This window comes from Theropithecus gelada, chromosome 14, assembly GCF_003255815.1.
Source record: "Theropithecus gelada isolate Dixy chromosome 14, Tgel_1.0, whole genome shotgun sequence".
Taxonomy (NCBI): domain Eukaryota; kingdom Metazoa; phylum Chordata; class Mammalia; order Primates; family Cercopithecidae; genus Theropithecus; species Theropithecus gelada.
Genome location: NC_037682.1, coordinates 95,207,506 through 95,220,539, shown reverse-complemented (window position 1 = coordinate 95,220,539; position 13,034 = coordinate 95,207,506). Strand labels below are relative to the sequence as shown.

Here is a 13,034-nt window from a genome sequence, read left to right as displayed (position 1 = left end):
CACTTGATAAATTTTAAGCAAAGTAATAACCAAATTCATATATTAGAAAGATAATTCTGGTTGCTAAATGCAAAAAGTAGGAAGAATAGTTGGAAAACTAATTCAGGAAGTAGTACAGGTGAGAGGTGATGAGGCTTAAAAATGGTGAAGTCCTCATATTTAAATTATATTTTGGAAGTAGAATTAATAAGACCTGATGATGGATTGGATAGGAAAGCTATGAAACACAACATATCAAGAACAGCTCCTGAGTTTGTAGACTGAGGAAGTAGACAGATACCAATGGCTTTTACTGGGAAGAACTGACGGGTATGGGGAATTCAGGTTTTGAAGTTTGAGATATCTATGCAATATAAACTATAAAAATGATACCTAACACTCACTGAGGGCTTATGATGGGTCACAAATTGTTCTTAATACTTTAATACAATGAGATGTGAAGTAGTTAACTATATACAGTCTAGAAGATTAGCAGAAAAGATCAGACTAAGGATATAAATTTAAGTCATGAGCCAAATTATTATGTAAATATGTAAACCTAGCTATTAATACTACATTACAATTTTTTTTTTTTTTTTTGAGACAGAGTCTTGATCTGTCGCCTGCGATCTCGGCTCACTGCAACCTCTGCCTCCTGGGTTCAAGCGATTCTCCTGTCTCAGCCTCCCAAGTAGCTGGAACTACAGGCGTGTGCCACTATACACACACACACACACACACATATACATATATACGCACATATACACACACACGTACACACATATACACACACACACACATATATACACACACATACACATATATACACACGTATATTCAGACACATATATACACACATATATACACCTATGTATACACCTATATATACACACACATACACACATATATACACACACATACACACATATATACACACATATACACACATATACACATATATACACACGTGTATACAGACACATATATACACACATATATACACCTACGTATACACCTATATATACACACACATACACTATTTCATTTAATGCCCACAATAAAGGTAAATATGATGGTTATTCTCATTCTACGGTTGAGGAAACTGATGCTTATTGGGAGTTAAAACAGTTTACCCAAGGTACCGCTGCAAGAAACTCTCGAGTCAGGATTCAAATGCAAGTCTGTCTAGCTCCAAAACCTATGCTCTTGTTTGACATGGCACTGAAATAGAGAGGTTAAAAGGGGAGCAGGGTTAGGAGGGCGGTTTGAGGAGAGATTTTCCTCAACAGAAGTGGACAAAGTTGAAAAAAGAGGATGGGAAAAATTTAAAGATGGAAGAGTGATGCAATTTACACACACACATATATACACATACACATAAATACGCACGCGCACACACACACACACACACATATATATATATATTTTTGGAGGTGGAGTTTCACTCTTGTCGCCCAGGCTGGAGTGCAATGGCACAATCTCGGTTCACCGCAACCTCCACCTCCTGCATTCAAGCAATTCTCCTGCCTGAGCCTCCAGAGTAGCTGGGCTTATAGGAATGTACCACTATGCCCAGCTAATTTTGTATTTTTAGGAGAGATGGGGTTTCTCCATGTTGGTCAGGCTGGTCTCGAACGCCCGACCTCAGGTGATCCGCCCGCCTCCCCAAGTGCTGAGATTACAGGCATGAGGGCTGGCCACAAAAATATTTTAACATACAAAAATATAAAGCTTAGAATGTATCCAAGACATGGTCTTACTTACCTGAGGAATATAATTTCTTCTTTCTTGACATGCAGCATGAAACCATGCAAGACTGAAGAGAGCATGAGCTCGATGTATATTATCTTTTTTGCTAATTTGCTCAGGAGTCCAAGACTCGTAAGTACGCATTAAATTCTTCTTTAAACCTGGAGGTGACTAAAGAAAAAAATCAACGGACATCCTATTGCTAAAATCCTACAAGTAAAATATATTAGATTTTAACATATTTAAGAACATAATTTAAAGAAAAATGTTCACTGATTACCAGGTTTGAGTTAAACTATTATGTTACTTCAAAATGTACGTAAAACTAGTTTTAAATTGCTTATATCTAACAGTTCATCCAAATATAAATTCAGAATAATTTTTCAAACTAAAAACTATATACGATAATATTCAAAATAACCAAATAAGTTTTATATGATGATTGAGAGATTTTTTTTTCATTGACACTAAATCACCACTTACAATACTAATGTGATATTGATTGTTATGGGACAGGTGTTTGAGTTTAATATGCCAGTTTTCCCACACTAGTTGCTATTTGAATTGCCATGAGGAATTCGAATACCATTTACATAGAATGTCAACTAATCTTCCTGGTGCATTAGTCCAAATTTAAAGTATTATGTAACATTGCTAGGTTCATAACCCAAATAAAAATCCAGGAACTGAAATTGTATATCAGAGTAGTATAAAATTTTTAAAAATGTTCATCCATATGCATCATATCTGTCATTATTTTTCAAATTATCAAAATGATAACGTTTCAAGTTCGTGGAAAAATAGCAAAATAACACCCTCAAGAAAGAATTCTAATATTAAAAAATATATAATGTGGGTTTTTCTGCCCAAGTTATTCTAACTAGCTTGTTCTAAAAGTAAAATAGTTCTTCCAAAATGGTTTCTAACATAAAAATAATAAATTCAGGTCAATACTTTCAGAATGCCAAAAATTAGTCATCCCCTTTGAAATCCTTTTCATTGTTATTTCATAAGTAAAATGACTTTCTTGTTTAAAAGGCGGCTGGGCATGGTGTAATCCCAGCACTTTGGGAGGCTGAGGTGGGTGGATCACTTGAGGTCAGGAGTTCAAGACCGGCCTGGCCAATATGGTGAAACCCGCCTCTACTAAAAATACAAAATAAAAATAAAATATATTTATTTTGTAAAAATAAAAAATTTTAGCCAGGTGTGGTGGCACACACTTGTAGTCCCAGCTTTTTGGGAGACTGAGGCAGGATAATTGCCTGAACCCAGGAGGCAGAGGTTGCAATGAGCCAAGATTACACCACTATTCTCCAGCCTGGGCCACAGAGCAAGACTCCATCTCAAAAAAAAAAATATATATATATATATATATACACTACTGAACTATTAAGTACCTAGCAAATTTACACTTTTTAAATGAAAGCTTTTTATGTTTATGAAACATTTATAAAAACTATCATAGATAAGGCCAAATTTCTGCACACTATTCAATAAAACATGACATTAATAGGAAACCAAACTACTTAGAGATTTTAAAAAGGCACTACACGAAAGAGCATGCAAATTAATAAATCCTATACACTTAAAGAGAAAATCACATATAAATACAGACTGAAAAATGAAACAAAAACACTAATATGCCAAAATTGTGAAATAAAGCCAAAGACATATTAAGCTGCAAATTCAGACTTAGAACAATTTCAGTATGAATGCAAGTAAATACAAAACAAGCATTCAACTCAAGAAATCAGGAAGAATAAAAGTAGAAAAAAATCTAAAGTCAGCATTAGAAAGAAAAACAGAAAAAAGAAAATTCAGTGAAATGAAAAGAATCAGGAAAAGCAAATTCATAAGTAAAGGATCAGTTCTTTGGAAAACAAATTTTTTAAACAACTCTGACAACTAATCGGAAAAAGAAAAAAATAATGAAGTGAATTTAACAATTTTAAAAAATGATAATATATGTCTATATTATATATATGCACATACATATAATCATTTTGAACATCTCAATGAACTACACAAATAGTCTAAGCTTAGTTAAAATTTCCTATAGTGATTCAAGAAATAAAAAAAAAAAGTTCACTGATAATTGAAATCAAACTGAAAATTTCCATAAAAATGTAATCAAATTATCTCTTAAAGATCCCAGAAAAGGTCACACGTTAAAACATTCAAGGAACAGTTTACCTGGTATAATAATACCCCCTTATTGAAATATGTACTGAATTCCTCTTACTTGGCCTTGAATTATATGCTAAGTTCAAAAATGCAAGCAAAACAAATACCCCCGCCCTCACGGCTCATGCAATCCAGTTCTAGGATATAGATGAGTAGAAGTGTATAGCGGGATTGTAGCTGGAGAAGATTCTGGGAAAGTTCTTTCTTACTAGACCTTATAATCATTCAATTAAAATATTTCCTGTATTAAATCATCTTTGCATTCCTGGATTAATGCTTATCCTTTTTCTTCCTTAAATGAAACTAACACCTTCAGATGAAAAAGAGCAGTACCGATCTAAAACAACAGGTAGGACCAGGCACGGTGGCTCATGCCTGTAATCCCAGCATTTTGGGAAGCCAAGACAAGAGAATTGCTTGAGCCTAGGAGTTCAGGACCAGCCTGGGCAACATAGTGAGGCCTTGTCTCTCAAAAAAAAAAAAAAAAAAAGAAAGAAATTAAAAAATTAGCCAGGCATGGTGAAGCACCCGTAGTTCCAGCTACTCGGGAAGCTGAGATGGGAGGATTGCTTGAGCCCAGGAGGCTGAGGTTGCAGTGAGCTGTGATAGCATCACTGTACTCCAGCCTGGGTGACAAAGTGAGACCCTATCTCAAAAATAAAATAAAATAAAATAGCATGTAGTTACAAACACTAATAAAATGAAATTTTTAATAGTTTGCTATTTTATTTATGACTTTGACAAGTCATAAAATATCATTACAAACACAATTTTAGCTATATAAGGTTTGGGTTGGATCTACCTAGCATTACATGTTAGAGAGATACAAGGATGGATGGACATAAGGACAGAAGGAAGGCAGGGAGGTTGGGAACAATCAACAGAGTGAAAAGCAATCTACAGAATGGGAGAGAATATTTGCATACATCTGATAAGATACTAAGCAATTAGTATCCAGAATATATAACGAACTATTAATACTACTCAACAGCAAAAAAATAATTTTAAAAATGGACAAAGAATTTGAAAAGACATTTCTCCGAAGACATATAAATGTCCAAACAAATGAAAGATGCTCAACATTACTCATCACCAGGGAAATGCAAATCAAAACCACAATCAGATATCACCTTAGACCCACTCAGATGGCCACTATTAAACACACACACTCAGAGAAAACTGTTGGTGAAGATGTGGAGAAACTGTTCAGTGCTAGTGGGAATGTAAAATGATGTAGCCACTATGAAAAACAGTATGAAGTTCCATCAAAAACTTAAAAATAGAATCACCATATGATCCAGTAATCCCACTTCTGGCTACATATCCAAAACAATTGAAAGTAGAATTGTGAAGAGATACGTGCTCACCTGTGTTCACTGTATTATTCACAACAGCCAAGAAGTAAAAGACCTAAATGTCCACTGATGGATTAATGGATAAAGAAAATACGGTATATACATACAATGAAATATTATTTTATCTTAAGAAAGGAAATCCTGTCATATGCTAAAACATGGATGAACCTTGAGGATATTATGTTAAGTGAAATAACAAAAAGATAATCCATGATTTTACTAAATGAAGTAGCTAAAGTGGTCAAACTCTTAGAAAGTAAAATGGTGGTTGCCAGAGGATAGGGCAAAATGAAGAGTTGCTCTTCAGTGGTCACAGAGTTTCAGTTTTGCAAGATAAAAAAAGTTCTAGAGATCTATTGCACAACAAGGTGCATATTGCACTATACACTTAAAAATGGTTACGATAGTAAATGTCATGTTATGTGTTTCTTACCACAATAAAAACAAAAACATAAGTATAAAATAAAATTTGAAAAGATTTAAATGTATTTTATATCATCTTATGCTATTTATGTATATTATACCTCATCTAAATGTAAAAAGAAATTGTGTGTTCTATGTAATAGTCGTTTACAAAGTTTTAGAAGTCATGTATAGATTACTGCTTTCATATGACTAGAGATCCAAATTTTAAATCTTCTTACCTCATATGTTATTTTCAAACTTGACTGTAGTAAAATAGGAGTAAAGTTGGGATGAACTTCTGCAGTTAGCCAAAGACGAAAGGTATCTTTAGGTTGAAGAGTATTCAATTCCTTGTTTACAAAATCAATGATAAAAATTTACTTAAATACACACAAATATTTCTCTTTTATCATTATACTATTAATAACTATTTGTAATTAAAACTTCAGTAACATTCTGATATATTTCTTATGCTCTGGTTACATTTCCTTTAAATTTTTATCTTTTCTCTATTACTAGCTCAGTGTAATGAATAAGAATCTGCATCTAAAGTCATGCTGACTGGGTTGAAATTTGAACCTTGTCACTAACCTGCTAGGTGACCTTGGGCTCTTTGACTTATTCCATCTCTAAACAAGGATAATAATAGTACCTATCACATAGAATTGTGTAAGTACCAAAACAGTACCTGATACATAGTAAGTTCAAAATAAGTGTTAGCTATAATTGCTATGCCTAAAGTACCAGCCTTCTTTTTTCCCTCCCCCCACAAAGACGGAGTCTCGCTCTGTCACCCAGGCTGGAGTGCAGTGGCACGATCTCTGGCTCACTGCAAGCTCCACCTCCCGGGTTCACACCATTCTCCTGCCTCAGCCTCCCTAGTAGCTGGGACTACAGGCGCCTGCCACCAAGCCTGGCTAATTTTTTTTGGTATTTTTTAGTAGAGTCGGGGTTTCACCGTCTGAGCCAAGATGGTTTCGATCTCCTGACCTCGTGATCCGCCCACCTCGGCCTCCCAGAGTGCTGGGATCACAGGCGTGAGCCACAGCCCCCGGCACTACCAGCCTTCTTAAAGTCTTTAGATTCTCACTGCTTTAATTCTTGCTTCTACAGAGTTATATAATGATATTAATTCCCTTATTTACAATTTTTAGTAGCACCTTATGGCCTGTAATATAAATTCAAAACTTCACCATACAAATTAATCTGCCCATGCTTTCTCATACTGTGGGCTTTAGTCATTTATCCAGACTCTTATGACTATCTATACTCATCATATTTTCTCTGCCTATTATTCTCTTTGTAATCTGACAAATTATTACTTATCTGTCAAAATATAATTTAAATATCGTGTCTTAGGGGAATATCTTCTCCAACTCTTCACTACCACAATCCAAAGCAGGTTTAATCACCCATGTCATTTTGTAAATTTTTCCCTTAGTATTCCTCATCCCACAATATAGTTCTTAATGTGATCTGTCTCTTCTAAATTAAGTTCCCAGAGAGCAGGTACAAATTCTGTAGGTAACCAGAACCTGGCACAATTTCTGGCTTTTTCTTGTATTCAGCAAGTATCTGTAAATTTAATAAATGAATAAATAAATGACAGAAGAAATTCTGATAGCTCTAAAAGAGAATGAAGTCTAAAAATTATTTTAATATAATTGATGTCAAACACTAACATTCATTTAATATCACATGAAATGTAGAGTTAAGATGATGAAAAAAAATGACAAAAGAACGGCCACAAAAACATTGTGCTTGCTTAAAATTATAAAGGACAAAATGTATTTACACCTCATAACTTTAAAAAGGAAAATTTATATACACCTTTGCTTTGGGTTAGTACATCTAAAAAAATTTAAAAGGTAAAACAATACATTGTGATATAGTTGGATTTATAGCTGGATATAGTTGGATTTACAATAAATTTATAAATTTATATCCAATCAATTCATTCAAACTAATAGAAAAGCAAATAATAATCAGTTATTTTAAAAATTATATAATATTATGTACTGTTTCTAAGAGTTCTAATTAAGATGTGCTTTCAAGATAATAACTATATTTTACATAGATTAGTAGCTATCAATCAACTGTTTGACACAGAAAGCAGTACAAGTATTCACCAGTCTTCTTTATATATCTTAAAACATGTATGATTTATCAGGTCAGGGGCGGTGGCTCACACCTGCAATCCCAGTACTTTGGGAGGCTGAGGCAGGAGATCACTTGAGGCCAGGAGTTCGAGATCAGCCTGGCCAACATGGCAAAACCCTGTCTCTACTAAAAATACAAAAATCAGCCAGGCATAGTGATATATGCCTGTAATTGCAGCTACTTCAGAGGCTGAGGTACGAAAATCGTTTGAATTCGGGAGGTGGAGGTTGCAGTGAGCCAAAACTGTGTCACTGAACTCCAGTCCGGGCAATAGAGCAAGATTCTGTCTCAAAAACAAAACAAAACAAAACATATATGATTTATCAGACATAAATTTTATATTTTTGGCTGGGCACGGTGGCTCACGCCTGTAATCCCAGCACTTTGGGAGGCCGAAGTGGGCGGATCACAAGGTCAGGAGATCAAGACCATCCTGGCTAACACGGTGAAACCCCATCTCTACAAAAACTACAAAAAAATTGGCCAGGCGTGGTGGCGGGCACCTGTAGTCCTAGCTACTCAGGAGGCTGAGGCAGGAGAATGGTGTGAACCCAGGAGGTGGAGCTTGCAGTGAGCCGAGATCGCACCACTGCACTCCAGCCTGGGCGACTGGGCTGGACAGAGTGAGACTCTGTCTCAAAAAAAAAAAAAAAAATTATATTTTTACACACTAGTAATTTTTACAGAAAGCCATAATATAATTACATGAATATTCATAGTCTAAAATCTGTATCTCCTCTTGATTACAGGTAATGAATCATGAATCACCATGGTCCATCAGTTCATTCACTTACTCATTAACTTATTCATCAAAAATTTATTGACTATATTTGTGGAAGTGTGTAGTTGCCAATTAATTAGGACTGCAGAAATTTTTAATACCTCACAACTAGGGCAGGACCTCCCTCAATTTACTCTATTCTGTTTGCTTCTATACTATATACTACTGCCAGAATAAATAAACTTCTCTGTTAAGGACCTCCTTTGGCTCTCTAAGTCCCAGGACAAAAATTCCAAAATCTTCTGCATGGTTCTCAGTGTATTCCATAAACTAGCTCTTTCCTAGTCATCTAACTCAATTTCCCCACACTTCCCTGCCTGGCCTGCCCCTCTAGCACTATCAAGGACATCTCTTCATTCCTTGTACTAGGGATGAACATCCCCAGCACTATCTCTGCTTGTGCTGATGGAATTAAAATCATGATATCCTTTCTTTGCCTATACTTAGCAAAATCCCATTTGGCTTTCAAGGAATATCTCTTCAGAATCATCTCTAACTACCCAAGACCCTACTCATCTTTCTTAAATAAGCACCAGAATAAAATCTAGGTTTGCATGTAAAGCCTATCCAGTGACTTGTCTGGTCTTAAGACTATTTTTCTCCTGAGTCCATTTGAGATAAATGAAACATTTGCTTCAGTTTACTCTCTAGCTTCATTAGCCATAGGAAGTGAGGCAGTTCCCTCTGACACCCTATTATGTCTCTTCTCCCAATACAGACCAAGAGAACAGGAGCATAAAAAGAAACTAATGGTATAAATATTTCTTCCAAGCTTCCCTGTCAATCTTCATTAAAAATGTCTTGGCTTCTCTTATATGCCCTTAAAAAAAGATTTTTATAGACTTCCTATTAATATCTTATTTTGCATAATTGTACATATTTAGGAAATATTTAAATCTAAAATTTCTCAAATACTACTTTTTAAATCATCATAATTAATGCATGACATTTTAATACTGATGTCCCTTGGAGATTACTAAGTTGAGTACAATAGATATTATCTGTACCACATTTATCTGAATCTACCTTTTCCAGAACTGGCAGCCAAGATACCACAAGATGTAAGTTCTTCAAACAGAGCCAGTCTCCATTGCGGGCACATTCTTTTAGCATCTGAATTGCTAAATCAGCTTGACCTTGACCCATGGCAACCTGCAAAAGCAAAAAAACAAACAAAATTTAAAAAACAGATCTGCTAACATGTTATAATATAACGGTATGAGATTCAATAATAGTAATCCCCAAACCTTCCTAACTGGCTTTAATAATAAATTTGGAAGAAGAATCAAACTAGTACCAGAAATTAATCTTCTTTAAATAATTAAAAGCTTATATGAATAGTTTAAGTTTCCTGCCAGAATCACTAGTAACAGGTACAATCTGTAGACCTCCCCTTCCTGAGACACCTCACTGATACCTGAATATATTGACCTAATATAGACCTAATCTACTATGATTGACCAGAACTCTCTATTAGTGCAAAACCTGCACACCTGAGCCTAACAGCGCTACTATTTTGCTATATTTCATTTATATTTTTCTTTGTAAAATTTTTACTTTTCAATTTTGGGTTGCTATGAAGTATTCAGTTGTTTAAAAAATCATTATTAATTATTTTCCCGGTGAAAAAGATGCATTCACTTGTTAAACATTGAGGGTGAATTAATACATTTCATTTTCAAATTTACATGCAAACTGAAAAAAAGGAGACACCCGGAACAAACAAAAGTTCCTACCTCAGGGAAAAAAAATTGCATTACAATGAATACATTTTACTCAAAATTTTATGTATTTCTTTCAGTTTAGGTAAATAAAGTGTAAATAAACATTACTGTGATTTATCGTAAAAGCATCCAAGTAAAATTTTAAAAGTAATTCTCAAAATGAAAGCAAATGTATGAATTTCCTATAGCTGCTTTAAGAAATTACAACAGATTTAGTGCCTTAAATTATCATTAAATGTCTGGAGGCCAGAAGTTTCTCACCGGCCTAAAATCAAGGTTCTGGGTTTGAAAATAAAGGTACTACTATAAGGCTATGTTCTTTCTAAAGGCTCTAAAAGATAATTCTTCCCTTGTTTTTTCCAGTTTCTGGAAGCCACCTACATTTCTTTGCTTATGGCCCGTTCCTCCATCTTCAAAGCCAGTAGCACAGCATATTCTCTCTTCTCTGACCTCTACTTGGATCATCGTATCTCCTATCTTCGCTCTTGACTCACCTGTCTCCCTCTTATAAAAAAAAAAAAAACCTTTGTGATTTTATATTGGGTCCACCTGGCTAATTCAGGCTACTCGTCCCATCTGAAGATCCTTAATTATATCAGCAAAGTTCCTTTTGCCATGGAAAATAACATATCCACAGTTCTGAGGATTAGGACATAGACATTTTTCGGGGCATTATTTGGCTTATCACAACCAAAAACGTTCATTTGACCAATATCATCAAGTGCTGGAACAGCAATAGCAAAGACAAAAACAGCGGGACAATATGTACTTACCTGGTGATAACACTTGCCGCTTCTTTCAGTATTAGCAAGTTCTTGAAGTTCCTGAGAAGGATCGGCACCCGGAGAAATAATTATCAAGATGGGTTCAATTTCCAGTGTCTCTTTGTATAAACGTTTGAGATTTAGAGGCAGTGGGGACACCTCTTTCAGTCCTAAAAGATATATTTTAAAAATTAAAAATAAAAGCAGTATGCATTGTTAAAAAGTTTATTAAATCTAATTATATGATATATAATAGAGAATACCCAGGTGAGTTATAATCTCATCATATATTAAAGGTTTTCCACTCTAAAATCATATACTAGTAAGAGTTAACGTCTGTTTTATGCTTAAGATGCCAGGCATTTTTCTAAATGTTTTCTATGTATGGCATCATCTTATTATTACAATGCTATGAGGTAGGTACCCTGATTACCACATTTAACATCTGTATTGTAAATTGAGACCACAATACAGGCCTGTAGGTGTATTGTAAATTGAGACCACAATGCAAGAGAAGAGTAAACCCAACCATCAATCTAGATATCTCATTAGTCCAATACAATTCATTAATGATAGCTGAGTGCCTACTCTGTGTCATGCATATGGGGAATCAGATTTCTCATGATATGGGTAAATGATTTCATGCCAAAAAGTTATTTCTTATGCCCATGGGGAAAAAAGGCTGTATGGGTAGTGAAAAGAATGCTTAAGACAGAAATACATAGCTGTCAGTTTATATTTGTTAGCCAAATGACCCTATGCAAATCATTAAAATGCACTGTGCCCCAGTTTCCTCAATTGTAAAACAAGGATAAAGCAATCCACAGGTCCTTTGGAAGCAAAATAAGTATAATAATTGTAACAAATGCCATTTATTCATCACCTACTGAATGCTAAGCATTATATCAGGTAGTTTATTTAAATGATATCTAAACCATACAATGATCCTGAAAAACAAATATCATTACATTAATTTTATGGGGAAGAAAACTAATACTCTCTCTTCTGCTAAAACTTGAATGTTGCCATTATTAATGTATTTCATAAAAGCCAAACTGAAAAGGCTCATGTCAATTAATAACTTAAAATATACTTATTTGAATTGAGTAAAAATGAGTGTTACACAGGACTTAAAAATTAAGAAAAAATTAGGAGTATGTAACTGAGTGAGTACATGGGCAAGAAGGGCTTCCATATATTCTCAAAAGTAGAAGTGAATAGACAAGACTGCACCTCAGATATGGACATCTTTAAAGAATTAAGAATAGTAAACACTTTAAAATATAAATTCAATGTTATCATGATGGGTCAAAAGAGACATTTCTAGGTAACCAACCTGAAAAGGTACATTTCATGCATAAAGCAGCACCCTTGTCTATTCTTCACAACAGCAACCCATAATGCTAAGCATTTCCAAAGTCAGAAATATTCCTAATAACAGGTGAAATTTACTCCAAGAGCCACTTAAAATTGATGAATTGTTTTTAGAGGCATATTTTATAAATTTTCTTTTTAACTAAGTTTAAATTGCTAACAACTATTCAATTGTTAGCAATTTAAATTTAGCAATAAAGAATTCTTATGTACTTGCAATGCCATAAGAAATATTTCTATTCATTTTGCATTCACTTATTTATTCATAAATTCAATAAATATCTAGGCCAATTAAATATATTGTCTGATTTAATAAAGTGTATCAAAAGTCTTTAAAATGTACATGGCCTTGATCAGTAATTAAAATTATAATAATTTAAGAAACAATTCAGGATATGGATGCAGAAGCATGTACGAGGACTTTTCATTGTAGCTGTTGATACTAGCTAAAAACTGGTAGAAAGAAATTGAGTTTCTAACAGGAGTCTGAGTAATTTCTGATAGCCATACATTGAAACTGAAGTTACAAACATGTTGAGGTCAAAGATAATATACA

At 34.3% G+C, this 13,034-nt stretch overlaps 1 protein-coding gene across 2 annotated transcripts in view; it reads right to left on the bottom strand.

Annotated features, from left to right (window-relative positions):
* Nucleotides 1-13,034, bottom strand: part of DYNC2H1 (dynein cytoplasmic 2 heavy chain 1) — a 357,072-nt gene that overhangs the window by 154,867 nt on the left and 189,171 nt on the right. For both annotated transcript variants that reach the window (XM_025357391.1, XM_025357392.1), the window contains 4 exons: nucleotides 11,114-11,274; nucleotides 9,643-9,768; nucleotides 5,915-6,025; nucleotides 1,744-1,899 (listed from right to left, as the gene is read on the bottom strand). In XM_025357391.1, coding sequence (XP_025213176.1) covers nucleotides 1,744-1,899; nucleotides 5,915-6,025; nucleotides 9,643-9,768; nucleotides 11,114-11,274 — 554 coding nt within the window. The remainder of the gene's footprint in view (nucleotides 1-1,743; nucleotides 1,900-5,914; nucleotides 6,026-9,642; nucleotides 9,769-11,113; nucleotides 11,275-13,034) is intronic.